This window comes from Pollicipes pollicipes, unplaced genomic scaffold (assembly GCF_011947565.3).
Source record: "Pollicipes pollicipes isolate AB1234 unplaced genomic scaffold, Ppol_2.1 Scaffold_4881;HRSCAF=5763_pilon_pilon_pilon, whole genome shotgun sequence".
Classification (NCBI taxonomy): domain Eukaryota; kingdom Metazoa; phylum Arthropoda; class Thecostraca; order Pollicipedomorpha; family Pollicipedidae; genus Pollicipes; species Pollicipes pollicipes.
In genome coordinates this window covers 57,997,146-58,020,228 of record NW_023596576.1, presented here as the reverse complement: position 1 = coordinate 58,020,228, position 23,083 = coordinate 57,997,146, and the positions used below count along the sequence as shown (strand labels likewise).

General features: G+C 49.1%; 1 protein-coding gene across 1 annotated transcript in view; it reads right to left on the bottom strand.

Moving 5' to 3' along the window:
- Nucleotides 1-21,476, bottom strand: part of LOC119100656 (uncharacterized) — a 31,754-nt gene extending 10,278 nt beyond the window's left edge. The window contains exons 1-8 of the mRNA XM_037223732.1: nucleotides 21,422-21,476; nucleotides 19,572-19,755; nucleotides 15,882-16,072; nucleotides 15,503-15,553; nucleotides 4,896-5,046; nucleotides 3,368-3,477; nucleotides 2,941-2,970; nucleotides 514-564 (exon numbers count right to left, since the gene is read on the bottom strand). Coding sequence (XP_037079627.1) covers nucleotides 514-564; nucleotides 2,941-2,970; nucleotides 3,368-3,477; nucleotides 4,896-5,046; nucleotides 15,503-15,553; nucleotides 15,882-16,072; nucleotides 19,572-19,755; nucleotides 21,422-21,476 — 823 coding nt within the window. The remainder of the gene's footprint in view (nucleotides 1-513; nucleotides 565-2,940; nucleotides 2,971-3,367; nucleotides 3,478-4,895; nucleotides 5,047-15,502; nucleotides 15,554-15,881; nucleotides 16,073-19,571; nucleotides 19,756-21,421) is intronic.
- Between the last annotated feature and the right edge of the window lie 1,607 nt (nucleotides 21,477-23,083).

Here is a 23,083-nt window from a genome sequence, read left to right as displayed (position 1 = left end):
TTGGAGGCCCTATCGTGAATCGAAAGCATCTGGTTCTGGAACAAAAAGGTCAGATGTGCGTCAGAAGGCCCTTTTCTAGGACAAGAGACCTTGTGCTAGGAAAGCGAGGCATTTTGCCGGATAATCAGAAGGCCTCCGTTTTAATATCACTCGGCTATGATGCATGTAGCAATTTGACAAACGGCACATGTCCTCGATGTCCCTCCCCGTTTAGTGCGACACTGCATGAGTGCTCCATTGTGTCCCGGATCCCCCCCCCCCCCCCCCCTCCTCCTGGAAAATCGTACCTACCCTTCAGCTCGAAATTTGTAGCGCCGGCCCTGCATGTATCGTTCAGTGTCCTGTTTTTGGCTCTATTTTAAAACATCATGCAGTATCTGAGGATGTTTTGTATATAGCTATGAGCTCTAGTCTTAGCTTTGCGCTAGTCCTAGTCGAGACCAATGGCCTAACTGTAAGTGGATGCATTATCATCCTGCCATGCAAAAAACGGTCTGCCGTATCCGTCCTTACCGCCTGGCTTCGGCGGCGGGCCTCCTGGCATTCCCTGCGACCTCGACTGGCCTGAAATAAACAGTGGATGATGACGATGTGCTGTTTAATTTGACATGGAGCGCCCGATGTCATGTCTGAACATGTCTGGCTACTGGAAGTAGCTCGATGTATGGTTAGCTTGATGGAACAAATAGGCGGCCCAGTTATGAGGATTCGGTGCGGTCGTGTAGGTGTGGAAGTGAAATTTGCATGCATCATTTTTGGTTTGCACAGGCCAAACCACTTCACGTTGATATTCACCAGCTCAGGACCACGTGACTTAGGAGAAAAGTAAAAAATAGGGTAGCACTTTGTGGTTGCAACCCAAACCGAATCTAGCCCCGCACATTGACCTTAAGTCCAAGGTACGCACAGACATAGAAGCCCCCGAGAGCGTATGTCCCTCCCTCCCATCCAATGATTAATATGTGACTTAGTCTTGACAAATAAAATTGATAAGCAGGCATGTATAAATAAGAAAATTGGGAACATGTGATGTGGTTTTACAGCATGTGAGGCGTTGTGCGCGCCTGCGGCGTGATAAACTCGGTTTTCAGCGTATTTTTTTAGTTGCCTCACCCGCTGCGAAATGTTGCGTACACCCCCGCTTCGTCTGATTAAATAAGTGCGCCTTGACGAAGACAGAATGACATGAAAAAGAGGCAGAACGAATGTTACGTGAATGTTCTGGATTGATTCTTGGTGGCAGAAACAAGACGTACCAAGACTCAGTTGTGGTGAAATGTATGGCCCACGTGAGGGGAAAACTGTGCTACCGGATCGCGTTCAGGAGGCAAACAGCTCTCGCAGGGCTTTGGCCTGGCCCCGACCCTCACATATATATATATATATATATATATATATATATGTATATATATATACATATATATATGAGGGTCGGGGATATATATATATATATATATATATATATATAATATAATATATACATATCTCTCTCCCTCTCTCTCTCTCTCTCTCTCTCTCTCTCTCTCTCTCTCTCTCTCTCTCTCTCTCTCTCTCTCTCTCTCTCTCTCTCTCTCTCTCTCTCTCTCTCTCTCTCTCTCTCTCTCTCTCTCTCCCTCTCTCTCTCTCTCTCTCTCTCTCTCTCTCTCTCTCTCTCTCTCTCTCTCTCTCTCTCTCATATGACCTCATATGACCTCGGTGGCCACGACAGCAAATTCCATTGAGCTCTTGGATGCGATACGCAGCTCTTTTTACTAGGCAGGGACTTTGGTGGCGGGCCTTCAAGCACCATTTGCGACCTTGGCTTACGCGAAATATATAATGTTACCAGTGCTGTGTGGAATTTGATTGAACGCAAAGCCATGGGTTGACATCGTGATTATGGAGGGAACAATGGCCATATGTAGCATGGTATATATTGAAATAGGCAAAAGGATGAAATAATCATTTCACCGTCACAGCCTAATTAGTGGCAGCCTTTAGGGTAATCATAAAAACCAGCACTGAGAAATTAGAAACGGCGAAACGTTTGACCTGTTTTTTTCCCATTCTAATGTTTATCTACCACGAGACATATGGCTAATGTTCCTGTTATGTTAGCGTTATGTCGTATGAATTATCCACACTTAAACATTATCGTCTTGTTGCTCGTGGTAGTGCGGGTAGCTCTCCTGGCGGAAAGAAGATGGCCACGATTTAAAAACTCCATGGACAAAAATTGTTTGTGCTAACGTTGTAGCATATCAGCGGCTGGTAGACAGGAAGGCTTGCTGAAGATGATGTCTACTGGCACAATCTACTGTAAATATTGCTTTGTAAATGCACATGTCTGTGTATGCGAAGATCTAAGGGGAATCTAGAAAGCAAGCTTTACCCGTCGCCGGCGGGACTTCCTTCAATGCCTGAGATCCCAGAGCCGCGACTGAAAAATTGCATGGCATGCGGCTCACAGTCATTAAAGATTTTCTTCAAGTGTACACAGTTTTATGCAAAGGAACAGGATGTTATACGAGGCAACAAGCTGACTAAGCCACGACCAAGAACTATCAACGTTTTGTTAGGTGTGACCACTGAGTGGTGCTGCTGTTCTGGATAGAGGATAAAAGAAACGTAGCAACGACAAACGGATGGCTTATCACTTTCCTGAGACGCGATCAAAAAGGGGAGGCTGGCACGCTACCTTTGTGACAGTATGGCAGCACGCATGCTCACAGCAATGGGCACTGAATACTTAAAAACCCTTGCAACGTGATCCATATGCCACACTTGAAAAATTACCTGGTATTTTCGTCTTAACTGCCCCTGATTTCCCGTCAACGCCTACCGACACCACCCTCAGCAGCAGGTCACAACATTATGTTCTCCTACTCATTCCCCGATGCGTCTTCCGTCAGCGTTCCCGGCGCGCACAGTGACAGTGCACACCATGAGGAGCACTCTTACCGGACGGGGATGGCTGAGCGGCTGCCGTACCTGCGGGGCAAGCGCACTCGTCAGCGGTCGGTGGCTAGTTGGTCACCGTGAGAGGTTCGGTTCACAGACCGACGTCCGCACACGGCGGCTCGGCTCTTGCGCATGTAGTGCGGCAGAGTGGTCTGTTTTCACATAGCAGCGAGTACTTATCAAACGTGGCGTGAATCATCGCCTTAGGTCAGCAGGTGCTAGCAGAGAGGGCATACATGGTATTTAGCAGAAATCGTGAGGCGGGTTTTGTCGCCACAGAGGGCATGGCATGGTCACCTCGCGCGTAATATGTCGTTACTATCATAAATGATCGGCAAATACTACGCAATCCAACGGAATGATGCGGCCGCATTACAGAAATCCAATCCGATAGCCGCCAAACATGTCAAAAAATTTAAAGACTTACAGCAAGAGCTTTTCTTCAAGCTCGATTTTAACTGAACCGTCCATTTTGCTCCGCTGCAGGGAACAGTCGGCAAGCCCTTGATCTTGACGTTGAAGCAGTTGCACTGCTTGCTGAAAATGGGCAGATCGTATCACGTGGTTGCAAACGGTGAAACAATTATCACAAAACATGTCTTCGAATGCATGTTATCACAAAACATGTCTTCGAATGGACTTTATCACAAAACATGTCTTCAAATGCATTTTATCACAAAACATGTCTTCGAATGCATTTTATCACAGAACATGTCTTCGAATGCATTTTATCACAAAACGCAAACAGCTTGATTGCATATTTATTTGTCGAATTGGTTGAGGACAGCACTGTGGTATGTAAAATGCATTGTTTTAGCTTTGCGTGTACCTACGAGATACTTTGGTGGGACTATGCTACCATTTTGTACGTACTACGAATATGCTGCGATGCCAACAATTAAGGCTTCACGTTTCACCGACTGGCAGGGTCATTTCAAACAAGGATGCCTTCATTAGGTGTCATGTGGGTTGTGATGGTGGTGTGGCCGGCACCTGAGCCCAAGACCGCAAAGTCTAGAGACAAGCACGAACTACTACACCACCATCGCTTTGAATATGCTACTAACGTGCAGGATAAATAAACGGCGGATCGCGACAGAAGAGACCGAAATTATGTAACAAAAAATCACAGAAGATGTGCAGATTGGTCATTCTAATTTTCTCCGCAGGTTTTGCCCATATTCTGGTACTACTTTTAGGCCTTACCCTCTTTTTCCTCGCTAGTTTAGATAGCATTTAAGTGCATATAGGCCGGATCAACAAAATCATTGAATATGCTTGCAGTATACTGCTCAGCGTCGGCGAAAACGCTTCTCTTTTCAAGATGTAAACAAAGGTGATCCGATGCTATTTCATCCGATGCTATTTCGTCAAGATATGACCTGACCTGAGGTCATTCATCATCACTGCTGATCCCGTCCCGGTGGCCAGTGGCAGCGGTCGCGTTGAAGGTCAGTTGACGTCAAAGGGCAGGACGGACCGTGCCGAGCATTGCGGCACGTTAGGCTTTCGCCAGCAAATTCTGCCGTTGACATGGAATTGCGCGATCGGGTGAAAGGGGCCAGGGCTCACACAACAAGCACTGCTTAGCGTGAGCTCTGATCCCAGAAATCCATGTATTCAAAGTTTCGGATAAAATCTTCAACAAATTCCTTGTTAGCAGACCGCACGGCACGCCTGGAATGGAGGGCTTCTCCCGGGAACCTTCCGTCACCAGTCGGCCTCTCACGAGGCCATCTCTTGTCCTGACGGAAACTCACTGCTCTGTTCAGATCGCCCTGGCCCTGTCAATAACTCACTGCTCTGTTCAGATCTCCCTGGCCCTGTCAATAACTCGCCGCTCTGTGCAGATCGCCCTGGCCCTGTCAATAACTCACTGTTCTGTTCAGATCGCCCTGGCCCTGTCAGAAACTCGCCGCTCTGTGCAGATCGCCCTGTCCCTGTCGGAAACTCACGATGCAGCGACCCATCCTGCAAAATAGTAGCCCTTCTTGTAGCACTTGCAATAGCAATCCGCGTTGGACTTCGCTCCGGCTATCTTGATATTCTGCTTTGGCACTCGTACCGAGGAGTAGCACTTCTGTCCTCCTGTGCACTGGCTGATCGCTGTCGGAGGGGGGGGGGGGGGGGGTCACTCGCGGGAAACGACCAGCACGTGTACCGGCTGAACATTTAGCATCCCCACGCCAATTGCTGTGCACTGGCTGATCGCTGTCGGAGGGGGTCGCGGCGGTCACTCGCGGGAAACGACCAGCACGTGTACCGGCCGAACATTCAGCATCCCCACGCTAATTGCTCAGTAATTACGCTTTCTGGGCAAAAGTCACACTAACTGCTCAGCAGTTACGGTGAAGTACTCAATAGGCACGCTATTTGCTCAGTGGTTACGTGAAGCACTCAATAGACAAGCTAATTGCTCAGTGGTTACCTTGGTTTCAAATAATTACGACAGTTGTTCTGTGGTTAAGTCAATTGCTTAGTAGTTACATTAACTGTTAAAAAGGTACGCTAATCGCTCAATAGTTACACTGATTGCTCAGAAACTACATTAATTGCTAAAAAGGTACGCTAAGTGATCAGTAGCTATGCTAATTGTCCATAAGTTACACGAATTGCTCATTAGTTACATTAATTCCTTATTAGTCACACTAATTGCTCAGTAACTACGTTAATTGCTCAGCAGTTGCATCAATTGCTAAATAGTTCCGTTAATTGTTCGGTAGGTACACTAATTGCTCAGCAGTTGCATTCAATTGCTAAATAGTTCCGTTACTTGTTCGGTAGGTACACTAATTGCTCAGCAGTTGCATCAATTGCTAATAGTTCCGTTAATGCTCGGTAGTACACTAACTGCTCAGCAGTTGCATCAATTGCTAAATAGTTCCGTTAATTGTTCGGTAGGTACACTAATTGCTCAGCAGTTGCACTCAATTGCTAAATAGTTTCGTTAATTGTTCGGTAGGTACACTAATTGCTCAGCAGTTTGCATCAATTGCTAAATAGTTCGTTATTGTTCGGTAGGTTCCACCTATTGCTCAGCAGTTGCATCAATTGCTAATAGTTCCGTTAATTGTTCGGTAGGTACACTAATTGCTCAGCAGTTGCATCAATTGCTAATAGTTCCGTTAATTGTTCGGTAGGTACACTAATTGCTCAGCAGTTGCATCAATTGCTAAAAGTTCCGTTAATTGCTCGGTAGGTACACTAACTGCTCAGCAGTTGCATCAATTGCTAAATAGTTCCGTAATTGTTCGGTAGGTACAATAATTGCTCAGCAGTTGCATCAATTGCTTAAATAGTTCCGTTAATTGCTCGGTAGGTACCCTAACTGCTCAGCAGTTGCATCAATTGACTAATCGTTCCGTTAATTGTTCGGTAGGTACACTAATTGCTCAGCAGTTGCATCCAATTGCTAAATAGTTCCGTTATTGTTCGGTAGGTACACTAACTGCTCAGCAGTTGCATCAATTGCCTTAATAGTTCCGTTAATTGTTCGGTAGGTACACTAATTGCTCAGCAGTTGCATCAATTGCTAAATAGTTCCGTTAATTGTTCGGTAGGTACACTAACTGCTCAGCAGTTGCATCAATTGCTAAATAGTTCCGTTAATTGTTCGGTAGGTACACCTAATTGCTCAGCAGTTGCATCAATTGCTAAATAGTTCCGTTAATTGTTCGGTAGGTACACTAATTGCTCAGTAGTAGCCCGCTGGCTGTGAGGAGATGTACGCACATAAAAGCGGTTTTTTTCCATGTTATTTGCCAAGCGAGTTAGTTGCGTCAGCGTCATTGAGCAAAAAAACATATGACCAACAGCTGGTAACTGTATCCACGCACAGGCGCAGTCTTATTGCGACACTTGCAAAACGCTCGAGAATCACATTGTTGTTAATGGTTCAGCCAGGGGTGTAGCTTTGTGCATTTCGGGGGGCCTGGGCCCCCCTCCAAGGGTGACCTGAGCCCCCTCAATTCTCTTTTAGCCCCCCCCCCCTCCCAAGCAATGCAAATCAGTAAGAAAGAGAATGCTGGGCCAATGCAATGTTGCATGCGTCTGAACTATTGGCACACTAGGTCCAAACCCATCACTGTCTATAGTATGGACACCTCAAATTGGCATTGTCAATACTACATCAGCCTCAAACGGGAGGCCATTCCCTACATTCAATTTCTGAACCGACCAGGCATTTCTGTTTTAATTTCAATTTCGACATCAGAGACGCAACTCAAAGCGGCCAAAATCTATACAGAAAGCAGGATTTGATGGAAGGCTAGGTCAGCTTCATTGTCCCAGCCCCAACCGATTCTAAAAAGCAAAATTCCTGTGTTTAACGCCGTCTTATTTGTCAGTAGTGTACTAATTTATGCAGTCATACACATCAACCATAATTTTGAGTGTTTCAATGAATCGGCGCCACGTCCCAAGTGTGAGGTATTAAAGTGAAGTATCGGAAACATAAACCATAGTTTTGAGTGTTTCAAACAACTGGCGACCGATCCCAATAGTCAGGTGACCCCTGGCGCGGGACTGCCAAAGTGCTGAGTACCATCCTTCTGTATGTGATGCCAAAACAGAAGCAACAGAGCCCTTGGAAACACACCCAAGTGGGCCCTTTCAACGCACCGAAATATATTGTTTAGGATTGAAACAGGGATATTGGAATAGGCTCATTCATACACAGCGTTCATACGCAAAGTAAAAATGATCTTGGAAAATTTTATAGCTTTAGTCCCAGTACAGCCTGGTCTTTTCCATCGGTGAGGATGATGAACTTGGAACGATTTACTTTTTTGATGACTATAGCCAAAGTATTGTGAAAACACGCACTGTTTTGTCGAGATCGGTCGAAGTTACATGGCACAGGCTTGTGTTGTTTCCATTGAACAATTTCGCTTAGCTGAGTCCCAATGTTGTGATATTCAACACCGGGTCTTGGACGATTACACGACACAACTTCTAACACAACTGCTGCTTATGACTGAACTACGTAAATTGTTAAGTGCATCTGCGAGGAACAACATGCACAGATATCAGACAATGTTAATAGCCTTATTCCTGGTAGAATAATCAGAAGAGTGAAGAGATAGATGGATTTATATTTCGGCCACATGCCTTTATCAAAACGAATATCAGTAGTTAAATCAAAATAACGCAAATTTTGAGTTTGCTGGTGACATTCGCTTTGATAAAGGTATGAAGCCGGAGCATCAGTTCATCTAGGTCTCCACTTTCTTGGTTATTCTGCGGGGAATAAGGTCGCTGGTATTGTCTCATTTAACGACTTCACTTCTAACGCAATTACTGGTAGTGATTGAAATCCCACGACATGACTTCTGATGCGAATACTTCTCCTCGGCTCAAATTACAACACAAACATTTTGTACGCCATGAATTCTAATGAAACAACTTCTCATGCATAAATTTCTACGCGACACACCCAACACAAAAACTTCTGCACTTCATCACTTCTACGTGACAAAACTTCCAACGCAAAACATTACGCAACGCACGTGACATCGCTTCTAAGTCGGTCACATCGTCACTCCTCTCGGTCTTTCGATAGCGCCTGAATATGACGGCTACCACATCCGACGGTCATTGTGGCAGTCCTGAGTGACAGGGGTTATATAAGTGTCCAGGAGCCGAGCCATGCATCATCGAGCCAATCTAGCCAGCAACTTTTTATGCCGCGACTTTTACCTCCGTGGCTTGTATCAGTGATTTGTTTTGTCGCCGCTCGCCGTCTCGATGCCCTCAAGCGCCATGTGCCCGGCGTCGCGGCTCAGGGCTCCGGCCTCTACCGCTTCAAGAAGTGGTATGGCGGTGACCTCCACCAATCAGCGCGGCCGCCCACAGTTTATCGCTTTCTTCTAGACTTGCTGTCAGGTCAAGACGAGTGGCCGCTTTGGCTGCAGCCGGCCTGGCTGCTGTACAGAGGCGGTGCCGGACCCCGGAGCAGCGGGGCGGCCGTGCATCGCATGGAGCGCACCCATCCAGCCGCCGCACAGCAGCGGAGAAAAGGCGGACGTCTCGGGCTGGCCGAGGAAGGCGACGGGGCATCCGCGTCGGGCAGCGCTTGCAACAGCGACGACATCACATCGACAGTAATGGGGTCCGACGGTGCCACAGTACGACCTCACCGCCACTTGGATGCCACCTCTGACTGGCATACAACCGCGTTCTCGTGCAGGTGCCGCCTGCGCCTCTGAGCGTGCTCGTGGCACTACCGGAACCCCCGCTCTTCATAAGCCAATGGAAGTCCATCCCTTACTTGCGGGTTCCTTCCCGTTCCTTACTTTTGACGTCACGAACCAAGCCAGCTCAAGCAACTCGCCTTTCCAGCGGACGGACCTCTGGAAACTCTCTGGGTCCCAGCTTTATGGCGAGGTGAGCGGCTGACTGCGGCGGGCGTCATCTACCGCCCACCCGATAGCTCGGTGACGCTCAGCCTGGAGCACCTACAGGATCAGCTCCGAGAGTCCGTCGGCACAGGCAAGCCCGCCTTGCTCCCCGGCGACGTGAGCTTTCACGCGCTGGACACCAGCTCGCCCTACATAAGCCGCTACTCCGACATCATCAGCGAGCTGAACAGGGTGCAGCTGGTGGACAGCCCGACTCATCTTCGCCCAACTCCGTCAGCCCTGGATCACATCGTCACCAACCAGCGTGAACCCACACCTGAGGTCAACACCTTGCCTGACGTCATCAGCGATCATCGGCCCGTCGCCATGAGCGCACATCTGGGTCGTATACGGAAGAAGCCACAGTGGCTTACTCCGCGCAGCTGGAAGCGCCCAGACTAGAGCGTCACCTGTCTCGATCTTGTCACCTGCCGGGCACAAATCTCGATCTTCCGTCATCTGACTGGGGCCAAGTGGATGGCGCCACTGGCGTCAACGTGTGTCTGCCACACTTCATGACTGGGTGGAGCGCCGTGGGGGGTCGCCACTGCCCAGTCAGAAGAACGCGCGTCTCCAACGCGCACGGCTGACAGACGACACGGCCCTGCGGGCGCCCATGCCCGAGCCAGATAGCCCCCGTGGCAGCTGGCTGCGTCTGCGCTCACCAGAGGCCGGGCCACCTTAACGCGACTTCGCAGTCAGGTCGAGAGCCGCCTAATCGCACCAAGGCGCGAGTTTCTTCGCGGCGAGATGACGCTAGGTGGCCGCCGCGGCTCCTGGCCTGCCCTCAAGAGGTTCGCCGTAGCAGCTTCGACGCCGGCCGAGGCCGCGTCTGCGGTGAGCCGCGAGGAGCCAAATGTGCCGGTCGACAAACTCAACCGCCACTACGCTGCCGTACGGCCCGCGTCACCACCAGCCTGCGGAGCGCGGGAATGCCGGCTCCAAGAATCTCAGTCCACCCATGGCCTGCGCCACTGGCTCGTCGTTCCAACCTGCGACGCTACCAGAGCTGTCGCGGTGTGTTCAGCGCATGAGTACGTCGCAGGCGGTGGGCCTGGATGAGGTCCCATTCCAGGCTTTGTGAGAATGTTTTTTCAGTCGTCGAACCTCATCCTTTAAAATTCATTAGCCTGTCTCTCGTGGCGAAAATGTTGACAGATAGCTGGAAGGCGGCATGTGTTGTACTAATTCCGAAGTCAGGTGATTCGGCTGTACCATCCGACAATAGGCCCATGTCTCTGCTCAGCGCGCTCTCTAAGACATTAAAAATGTAGCTTGCACACAGCTAACGGAATATTTGAACGCGGCGGGGCTCTTGCATCCATCCCGGTATGTCTATAGGCCCCGCCACTCGACCGAGTATGCCGTGCTCGCCGAAGTCAAACGTCTGGTCACCAACACCGACGACAGTCTTGTATTGTCGCTACCGATTACTGACCCGTCAAATGCGCTCGATAGCGTCGACTACGACGACCTCCTCACCAAGCTGTATGGTATGGCGTAAGCGATTGGGACGGTTCAGGAGTTATTGAGTGGCCATGCGTCTGCGTGGAGGAGCGGGCAGGTGGCACATGGAGGACGACTCACTCTCCCCATGTCACGTGGTGTGCCCCAGGGCTCGATCATCCGTCCTCTTTTGTTCATTTTGTTTACTAGCGATCTGTATATGGATAGTTGACTCATGGTCGCCTCATCTCCTAGGCCGCGACACCACGCATGTGAACCGGGCGTCTCCTGACGAATCGAGCCTCGCCGACCTCAAAACCAGAGTGGGACTTACCATGCGTGAGCTTCAGAACTGATTCAGTGTCAATTCTTTCCGAATGAACGAGATGAAAAATACTGTTATGCTGGTTGGGTCAAATAAAATTTTTAATAAAAAGTCAGCTAACTTCCACTTTGAAGCAAACGGTTAAACTGGGCATGTCCGAAGTAGCATCAACATTATGGGTGTCACAGTTGACTCCCGTCTGTCATGGGTTGCCCATGTCCTGAGTGGAATGACAAATGCAACGGTATCCTCGTTTCTTTGTACAAATTCTGCCATCATTTTACTTCAGATCTTCTCAAAATTATCACCCAGGTGTACGTGGTCCCTCATATCACGTCCTGCGCATATGTGCGGGTTTGAGCGACCAAGAGTTAACCACACAAAATTTTAAAAAAAACAATCAGCCTTGCTGCAAGAGGCTCCAAAAAGCACCGCCACACAAATGAGGCTCTAAATTCCCTTAGATGGGCGAGGATCGGGGCCATCCAAGGGTGGTGAAGTTGGAAGGTGCGCCGCACGAGGCCCGTGCGTTTTTGTTTTTTTTTTTGTACGCGCGTCGCCGTTTTAACCCGTGAAACGTACGCCTCAGTCAGAGGTAGCCTGCACTGGGGCAGACACCGAGTGACCACCACACAGAGGGCGCTTTCGCATCGGGCCGCAGCTGCCTGGAACCGCCTGCCGTCGTACGCCTGTGATGCCAAAATACTGAACGCGTTTAACACCTTCATACGTAATGCGATTTTGACCAATGAGGAGTCACTTCTGACCATTGACCACTGACCTGATCGGGCCCAAAATGCATAGATAGGCCTGTTTTAACTTTTTGTCATTGCTCGTATCATTTTATTGTACACGTTTGGTGTGTGCCTTTCTGTACCGCACCTTTTAGTACGTAATTTGAAACATGATCATGACTTGAAACCGTAATAGTCACTTTGTGGACGGCTTCCAATATACTGATGCTGATAATGCAAGAACATCCAGCGCATAAACACTTACGAAATAAAACTTATAATGCAAAAACTTCTACGCAACATTGCTTCCACATGACTTACAAAGCTTACAACGCAAAAACTGCTATACGACATTACTTCTAACACAAAAACTCATCAGCAACAAAGCTTCTAATGCAAATGCTTTCACACGGCATCCGTTCTTATGCAAGAACTTCAAACGCATAAACTGCCACACCACAAAACGTCTGTCGCAAGAGCTTCTAAAACGAATAACTTCCATGGGCTGCTACCACCGGTACGGGGAATGTATTCCCAAATCTGAACCTAAGGCTTTCTCAGCGGTAGTGCATACAAGGTATCTCATCGCCTCTGCAAAGTATGGGCCCCATTTTTCGTGCCGGTGTTCTATGTTCACTACCAATACCAATGGCTAATAGTTCTACCAGTAGTTCATAACCAGAAACTGACCTCTAGATAGGTTTCCTCATGTTTGCGTCAATATTTAAGTATGCTATGCGTTTCAAACTGCGTGCAGTAAACTCGGCAGTGACCATTTTCAAAAATTTGAAATAACTTACATAACAATAAATTGCACGCGCTGCACGTGCACATATGTTGCGCATTGGAACATACGTCGACATGTATAATTTATCGGTACGTTTGTCTCTACAGATTCATACCAATGTGAAATATTTGTCCATGACAAAATATGACCCCGGGATATCAGAACTACGGAAAAACGTGAACTGGCATTCCTTGTGAAAAGAAGTGTGGTGTTGGATTTCCTGCGTTAGAGCATTCTTGCCTTAGTAGTCATATCGTATATGAGTTTCGTGTCGGAAGTTATGTCGTGTAGAAGCAATGTCGCACAGTAGTTTTACGTTGGAATTTGATCGCATGATGTGGCATGATTTAGAAATTTGGCATAAAAGCCAATACTGCAAATTAAGGTTTGTGTTACGCATTGTGTCGCTCATGATAAATTTCGGGCAGAAGTTTTGTTTTAGAGGGTTTGTTATGTAGAAGTTTATGTGTTAGAATTTCTTGCATTAGAAGTGATGTTGCGTGGAACTTTTTGCGTTAGAAGCTTGTCGCGTTGAAATAACGTCGTGTAAAAATTCATATGTTAGTTTCATCGCGTAGAAGTTAATGCGATGCAAGTTCTTGCATTGGAAGTATGTCGCGGAAACATTTTTGCGTTAGGAAATTCATTACGTGGAAGTTTCGTCGCGTAGACGCATTTGCAGTAGCAGTTTTGTCGTTTATAAGTTAACGTCTCAGAAGTTCTTGCATTAGAAGTAGTGTCGCGTATAAGTTATTGCGCTAGAAGTTTTGTCACATAGTAGTCATGTCCGGTAGACGTGTTTTGCTTTAGAAGTTATGTCGCGTAGAAGTTTCTGTATTACAATCTCTTGCGTTAGGAGCAATGTCGTGTGGACATCGCACCGTGAAAGTTTTGTCATTATCATCATTTGTGTTTGAAGCATTGTCGGCACGCCGACTTATCACAGGCTAGTGACCTTTCAATGGTGATCATTTTTCTATAGCAAAAGATGAGCCATTCGGTTGTCTACGGCTGTACAAATTTCGGCGCGGTTGCATCGCACCATGTACCCAAGCGCGCCACGCGAGCTGCAACCCACGCCAGGTGGACTCAGGGCTGTGCACGAGCGCACGTGGCCGGCTGCGCCGATTAACCGACACTAATGCCAATGCGATTACACGTTCTCCTGTCCGCCAGACGGTGTTGGTTCGTCATGGTTGCGACACTAGGATGTCAGGAATCACGACGGGTGTTGTTTTTTTTTCATTTTCCTCTGGGGACATTGGAACGGGAGGTGAAATTTTGGCGATATCACGCGTTCTCTTGATTGAACAGCATGCATGCTTAAATATGACAATGACACCACAGTGTTTACACCAACCTGCTACTTGTTGTTGCAAGCTGCGTTACGGTATGGTCAGTTGTTGCAAAAATATAATACTCTTCAAACCATGACCCACCCGGCCATTAAAGCTTCGATGTTCTGGCATAACTTGATTAGCCCTCGCCCCGACTTGTAATTTTCATAGCGTGGACCGATATAGGGTGGATGCGGTTGCAACCTCTTTCAGATTTTAAACAAGACAGATAGAGCTTAGCAGAAAACACCAGGGGATTGGTCTCAATGAGATTTTGCGACTGCTAATAAATCGTATCTGACTAGTTGAAAGATTGATCCCATTATGCCAGGTCAAAGGTAACATTTTCCCGAAAATAGCACTATTTTCAAACTTCCAACCTCATACTGAGGTTATGCTTTGTGGCAGCACGAACCCTAAAAAGTCGTATCACTTGATCAATTTTAGATACAATGGTGTATAGTTTCAAGTGTTTTAGCCATATCTAGACGGCGTATCGGTCCGTTAATGTTATAATGTCGGCCCGCCGCTCGCGTTCCGCGATACCGTCGGTTGCCACCTGCCGCCCTCGCAGGCTGTAGATCGCTGTGCAATGCTCCTAAAAAAAAGGTCGTTGCTCCGAAACCAGAAACGCTAGGGACACGTTTTTACGTCAAAACACGTGCAATGGATGCCCCATAGGCTGCTGAAAATTGAGGCGTGATTGTATAACATGCCGGAGAGGTGTCAAAAACCTTAAGGGATCAACCTCTCTCCCATTTATTAGCGCGGCGGCTAAGACTCGCTCAGCCAGCGGCGCCGCTGGCAACGAAAGGACCATTATTAGAGTGGTTTGAATGAGCTATTCTAGTGTTCAGTCGGCGAGCAGCCACACGTGGGTGGGAACAACTACACCCTGGAGGCGAGGTAAAGGTTTCGATAGCGGAGCCTCCCCCCCCCCCCCCCTCCTCCCGAGGCGCCCACAGTTACGGTCAGGCGGAGTCCCCCTGACACGCCCACAGTTACAACAGGTGAAACCCCTGAAACGCTCACAGTTACGGCTAAGTGGAACCCCGGACACGCCCAAAGTTACAACGGGTGGAAGCCTTTGACATGCCCATAATAAAGGCGAGGTGGAATCCCTTGACACGCCCTGCGGCCAGGTGGAGCCCCGTGGCATGTCCACAGTTACAGCCGGTTGACTGCCACTCGTGCCTCGCGTGAGCGCGTCCACAGTTACGGCCGGTTGACTGCCACTCGTGCCTCGCGTGAGCGCGTCCACAGTTGCGGCCGGTTGACTGCCACTCGTGCATCGCGTGAGCGCGTCCACAGTTACAGCCGGTTGACTGCCACTCGTGCCTCGCGTGAGCGCGTCCACAGTTGCGGCCGGTTGACTGCCACTCGTGCCTCGCGTGAGCGCGTCCACAGTTACGGCCGGTTGACTGCCACTCGTGCATCGCGTGAGCACGTCCACAGTTACGGCCGGTTGACTGCCACTCGTGCCTCGCGTGAGCAGGGCGTGAAGCGGTGTCACAACCGGACGTGTGACGACTCACCTGAACCGCCGGCGGGTGGAAATGAGGACTTCACGGCGGTGGACCGCGCTCCTGCCGCAGACAGAGAGCGGCGGTCAGACGCGGCCAGCGGCCCGGGCGCTCGACCGTCACCAGCGCCCGCCAGCGGCTCTCATGTGCAACGTCCGCTTGGCGGTATGCAAAGCACGCGATACAAAACATGCGTGCGAAGTGCCACGTCAGCAGGTCAGCTTGCCATTTGACCATCGGAAGCCGCGCACCGAAGGAAACACCGCATGTTCGGATGGTTGCGTACGGCCTTTTTGTCGGTTTTGAACGGCGCTTTGGTACGGCCAGGGGTGCCGGCCAGCAATGCCGGCCAGCGGTACCGGCCATCGTCGTCGAGCTTGCAGTGACTTACCTGCAGCTGGAAGCTCCACGGCGCAATTGTAAAACTCATTCTTTTTTCGGACGTTCTTGCTGAAGCCGTTTTTCACCATGATGGCGTGTTTCTTCTGATTGCAATCTGCCATCGCTGTTCGCTTGGAGCGCCATGCGTACCCACCGTTGTTGTGACACCAGCACTTGCCTGTCTTCTGCACAAGCTGGCCTCTGGAGAGGGACACCCATGGTGCTGTGGTCACGGCAATGGGGCACCTCATTCGAGGAGCAGTGCTACTCGGGGTATGGTTATATTATAGTGAATAGACACATACACATACACACACACACACACACACACACACACACACACACACACACACACACACACACACACACACACACACACACACACACACACACACACACACACACACACACACACACACACACACACGTACACACACACACACACACACACACACACACACACACACACACACACACACGTGTGTGTGTGTGTGTGTGTGTGTGTGTGTGTGTGTGTGTGTGTGTGTGTGTGTGTGTGTGTGTGTCGTAAAAACATTGGAGGGAAAGAACCATTTCAATGAGCTTAACTATCATCATTATTGATGTGCAAAGTTAGTCAGGGACACTAAAGCATTAGGACTAGTAGCATTAGGACTAGTTTTCTGCACACTGGCGCAGAAAAGGTAACCATTTAGCAATTAGTAAGCATTTGGGGACACTGTAAATAGCACTACGACCATTGTACCGAACACTAGTGTAGAATTAGTGATTTACAAAGTCCCCGGCCATCGCTTTAAGTCAAGGGAATAGTCAACCAATCATCAATTTACTTTGGTTAAAGTCACGAAAGGTTGGAAAATACTTGAGGATCTCCAAGTTCCCCAGCCACCTTGGGAAATGCCTGGGGTTTTCCAAGTTTTCTTCGTTGACCATCCATTGGGGAAACACGAGGCCTGCCCGAGTCTCCCGACCGTCAAATTCGGGATTTCGGGGGGAAGGGGCATCTGCAGTGCTTAATCACCATAAGCAGCTCGGGGAGCACTTGGAACTGCCTAACTATGAACTCAGGCTCGGGAAAGATGGGGAAATTCCGGTGGTGGTGATAGTGGTGATGACCAGTGTGAAGCAAAGAAATGATGCATGTTTTGCCTTTTCATGTCCGTTAAGCTTAGTTTAGACATTTGACTAAATACTTTGGCATATTACACGGGTTGTTACATTTATGTTATCACACAGGCACTTTACCAATTGCTAATAAATATCATCCGGGCTATCAGAGAGGGGCTAAACGGCCGACGAGACCTATTGACATTCCCATGCTCCGAGCTTACAAGACCGATCGATACCAAACTCTCCCCTATTCGGTGCCGCTTGGTCGATAGCCGATCTTTTGCAGAAGATGGTGACCTTTGGACCAGGTTCAAAAGTCACTACAAATGCTCAAAGCCGAACAAAATTGTTTGCAGACAACCCCATACTCCGGACCTGTGGCAGAGATCATCACAAAGCTTTCATCAGTCGATGCGTCGTATTCAATCTGCTATCTTTTCCAGAGCATAGTGACCTTAGTTCAGGTCGGAAGTCACTAAAAACGTCCGAAACCACCAACATTGTTTGCAGACTGCGCAAACTTCGAGCCTATAAAGCCGATAGGCTCGGGGTTTGCAAAACCTCTGCAAATTGATGCATCATGATCGATAATCTGACCTTTCCCAGACATGGTGAACTTTCGCCCGGTCAAAGGTTACCAAAAACATCCAAAGCCACCACAATTGGCTGCACCTAACCCCACGCTCCAAGCCCATGGGATCGATTGGCACGAAACTTTCACCAACTGATGCGCCATGGTCGATAGCCCATCCTGTCAAGAGCATGGTAACTGTTGGTTAGAACGAAGATCACCAAAAAAGATCATGCTTCGGGCATCAACCACTTTGCAGACAACCATATGCCCCGAGGCGATCGGACCAATGGGCACACAATTTTTGCTTATCTATGGACAATGGTCGACAGCCTAATATTCCCAGAAAATATTGACCTTGAGCCGGGGTGAAAAACACCGAAAACGCAGAAAAACACCAAAACTGTCTGCATGCAACCCCATGGCCCCAGCCTATGAGACAGATCGGCACAAAACCTCTGGCAATCGACACGCCATGTTCTGTAACCTGTCCTTTCCAGCGAAATGGTGACCTTGGGTCAGGTTAAAGATAATCAAAAAACGTCCCAAACCACCTGAAATTAGTTTGCAAAGTAAGTGTGAACTAACTTCCGATGGCTTTTGTACGATTTTTTTTTTGGAGGCATTCGACCTGACCCGAGGTCGCCATGTTCTGAACAAGATAGGACATCGACTATGGCACATCGACTGGCGGGAGCTTTGTGGTCATTTGTCCTGTCGGCTTGGATTAAAAAAGTTTTCATTTTTTGCATTTTTGGTGACATTTTGATTGACCCAAGGTCACCAGCTTTGTGGAAGATTGTCAACGACCAAGCAGCGTCGAATGGTGAGGTATTGCTGTCGATCGGTCTAATAGGCCTGCAGAAGGGTGCTGTCAACGGGCTTTACCGGCGTTTTGTTCCTCCCAGGTGATCATGACTAAATTGCAAAGAAATGGGGAGCTTTGGCTCCTGGTTACGTGGACGGTTAAAGAAAGCTGAATGAAACCAGAACCCGGAAAATACCACGCGTAGCATAATGACGGCTAGTACTGGGGTGCCGCCCAAAACCAAGGGTTGAAGAAAGTACAAGGAAAAACAGGCGAAATACGAAAATCAATTCGCGTCAAACTTGGTGTAGTAGCAGTTAAGGTAATTTTGCTGCTCAGTATTCCCTTTTTTGCTCACATGCCTTGGGAGTGTCAGAAAAGCAGTTAGGAGGCCCGGGTTAGCGTTGCGGGTAGCCCTCCGAAAGTATATAAAGTGACGCCCCTCCCATGACTTTTTGGAAGCATATAGGTATACATGCTGAAGGCGATCATCTATTTCTGCTTGTTGGTTACTGGTCTAAACGCGCTCGACTTATAAATTGAACACATGAAAAGTGATCGATGCAGGTAATGGAAAAAGTAGGCAACAGAACATTCAGTCGGCTCGGACATTATGCAAAATCGTACTGATTTAGTGCCGGATTCGAATGACATCAGAGTCAAGTTGACTTAATTTGCTTTAAGACGACCAGTCAGATGCGGACCCCACGGCAACTGGTAAGTCAGTCAGACCCACAGTCAGAATAGACTTAGCTATGGGTCAGAGACGAGATGACTCCTCATCCTGAGTCGGATGCAAACTTGGTCATAGCACTGCGTGCAATGAAAAAACATCGTTCCGCAATCGGGTCAGGGACAAAAAGCGGTGGCGAATTTTCTGTTCATCTCAAATCGCACTTTCTGGGTGGCGGGATCGACGCGCCAGCAAAACGCTCTTGGCATATCTGCGCCCTTGTCTATTGTGTTGGTGTATGGTTGGTTTAACACTAGCTTCATATACGCTTGTTTCACTATATATATATATATATATATATATATATATATGCTATTATACACTATATATATATATATATATAAACTATTATACACTGCACTACATACACTACATACACTTCTATGAATTGCAAAGCATGTGCTTCGCGAGTCCGTTTATCACGGTTAGTGACGAACGAACGAGGTGGCGCGATTTCTGCTCGCGTCACGTGACTCACTGGTTGTTGGGCACTCGGTCCGAGGTTTCCTGGGTCGGAATGAAGATGGTGAAGAAGTAGCCATGTCGATCACACCAGCAGTAGCACTCAGCCAGCGAGCACAGGTCCTTCTTGTCAGGGTAGAACCATACGCTCTGGATTTTGTTGTATGACACGCATCTGGCGTAACCGCCGGTGGTGTTCACTGCAATGGGAGGGGAGCAGGAAATTATGACTCTTGAGACTGTCGGTGCAGATCGTAGGACACGTTTCAATGTCTTCACATAAGTGAATACATCGCATAGCGGATGGACTGTTGACTGATGCTTTGGAACTGAGAGAGTAAAGCAAATGACAGGTTTACCCATGGTCTAGTCTGTACTAATAGCAAAGCATTGGGCTCCTTTTGTCAGAGGCTTCTGTCCCATTAGGGTTTCGAAGACTTTCAAGCAGGGATTAAATGTACTTACCTTAGTGAGAGACCCACCGGCGGGCTGCTAGGCAAGGAGGGACAAGGCTGCCTCGCGATACGACGGTAACCCAACATCACGCCCTAAATGGAATATGTATACACACACATTTATATATATATATATATATATATATATATATATATACATATATATATATATATATACATATATATATATATATATATATATACGGCCGATAACGGTACCAATAAGTTTGCCTCAACCCTTGGAACCAGTGAACCGTCAAGTTTAAAAAAGCGAACGGTCATTGCTACCCCAAAATCCTTTTCACACGAAGGGCTGGCCGCATTGCGGCAAGACGATGTAAGCACATCAGCAGCGCCATCTCGAAACCTGACGTGCACCACGAAGCACTAGGAAAACAATTAATTCGGGAATGCCTCTGGTGCTACTTAGGAAGCTGTTTAAACTAGACCGCTGGAGATGCGGCGTGGGAGCAGCATTCAGAGTGCCTTGAAAGGCAAAGAAAATGTTTTTGAAAATAAATAACCCGTTCATCACATGGTACCCGCGATAAAAAACTGATGGAACACGTAACACGTTTTGTCGTACTTACCGCAAGTTCCAGCGACTTTGACCTCGCCCTGGGAACAGACTTCAACCTTTCCTTTGCACAGATCCTTCTGAGCAGCAGCACCTGTGGAGTAAAGAGGCCCGATATATTAGCATAACTCCACTTAGCACCGTGACACATCGACCGATGTGGCATACAGCCCCGGATGTGATAACGATAGCTGCCTTTTATGTTCCTTTATATCTACGAGTCGAACAGTGACGGCTGGTACGCACTTTATAGCGCATGTTGCGGGACCAGTAGTTCATGTTACGTAGCCGCTGGAAATGAGGCGCCATCATTGCATGACAAGTTTTCCTCCCAGGGGTTGGACGTGCCACAAAACACTGTCTGCGTTAAATGTGGGGGAAGTTAAGCCAGGTCCTTCCGACGCGACACTTCACCGTTTCGCTTTGATATATTTTCTTAAAATTGTGATGGTCCAGCGAGGTTCTGGAATTTTGGCACCAAGTCCATCAAGAGAATGGGACTTTTGCAAATATAGCAGTATTTTTGATGGTACACTAAAAAAAATTTCGGCGTTCAATCGCTATTACCTCAACAGCGCGTTGTGGGAATGACTGTACCTGAGCCATTTATATTAACAGCATCGGCATCTGACAAGATATTTTCAGAATAAACTGTCGCTTTTTTAGAAGGAAGGAACCATGGGAAACTTTTTAAAGGCGCAGTCCCTCTAACGAGACTTATTTCACGTGATCGGGAGGGTCAACGCCAACGACGGAGCAGCCGTCGGGGCCGGCGGCGAGGCGGCGGCCCGACGCGAGCAGCCACGCGGCAGATCCCCGACGCCGGGTGCCCACCTGCCGCAATCAGCAGCGCCGCGAGCAGCGACCACCAGAGCCGTGCGTCCTCCATGGTGCCGGACCGCCAGTGGGCGCCGGGCCGGCCCGGCTAGCGCCGCCACCTCGCCGACGACAGCCTGTCAGGCCCGGCGACGGCGCAAACAGCTCGTCACCCAGGGCCGCCGCGTGCGGGCGCGCGCGTCCGACGACTCGGTGACACGCGCAACAGCTAAGGTCGCAGCCGCCACCGCCTCGCGTGGGTCATAGCCCGGGCCCGGTTTCCGCGGCAGACACGGCGCAGTCTCAAAGGACGCGTGGATGGGATGTGTCGAGGACTCCCGCGGGGCTGGGTCACGGCCGTTTTCTTCGCGAAAGGCCAGGTCGCGGCCACACGTCAGGACACGAAGCTAGTTAAGACCTAGACCTAGACCTAGAAGACCTAGCGAAGCGCGACTGGATGCGCCGCTGGACACAGCCACAGCTTCTTACGGTTGCGCGCTACGTCCGGCGCCCTGCGAAGCTCCCTCTGTGTTCGGCGTTTCGTCGATGCTCCGGTTGCTGGCGTGATCTGCGCCCTAGTCGCATCAGCGGTCGCAGCTTGGTGACATTTCGTGATCATGGTTGCATCCAATGCGATTTTCGTCATGCGACGACACAGGCCTTATTAGTCCAAAGCTCACTTCAATGCAACAACTAAATACATACAATTTACACGAGTTTACATTCTTGCCTCACAAACTGCAGGCCGAGCATAACGGAAATGTGCAACCCTGTCTTTCTACGAGCCCAAACCCTGCATTTCCCATCATATCAGGGCATCGGGTTCAAAGGCACTCCATCCGCTGAGCTCCAGCAATATCCATTGTGTATTACAAGATAAAGCCGTACGTCACTCCTTGCGTTTTTATTCATCACAGAGCACACACTGCTTTGGTTAAAGTCTTTCCAAAATCAACGACATAGAAGCGCCCAAACGCGCATAAATTCGCGACTTGAACACAAAATGAACCATGCACAATACTGCACCACGTCCCCATTCACTCCATATTAGCCACTGAGCTCGGCACGTTCATCTCATGACACTACCTGGTGAGCCGAGGGTGACTGCCAGCGAACCAATGACCTCCAATGCCGGCCCACAGCTCGCCCAGCTGCTCGTTTGCAGGCGCTGCACGACAACAGAGCTATACTGAATATGCGGTAGTGTAATAAATATCCTCCAGAACGGCAAGCAGCACCCCACGTACCTATCTGCTATCTGACACCCACGTAGGACATGTGTAAAATAAAAACCCGGCGCTCGGCAGGCACATTAGTGGTAAAAATGCAAAAGCTCATCAAACGGATACATAATCTCTGCTGTTGTCCCCGGCCACACGGCGCGCGGCCCACTTCGAAGGCGTCGGCGCGCGCAGGAGCAACGATATTATCACGGTTGTGGACGCGGCGACCCGCTCCACCGGAGCCGCACGACACCCGTCGCCGGCCGACCCGCGGCATCAGGTGAGCCGCCGTCGGCGAACACCGCCCGAAAGACGTGGCTGGACCGCCGGCATTCCGTTATTGCTGCCGGCCCGCTGTCGGCCGACGCGGCGCCGCTGGCAGAGCAGCGCCGGGAGGCACGCCTGCTGACAACACCAAGCAGCGCCGGACGGCCGCTGAGCGCCGGCGACAGAGCAG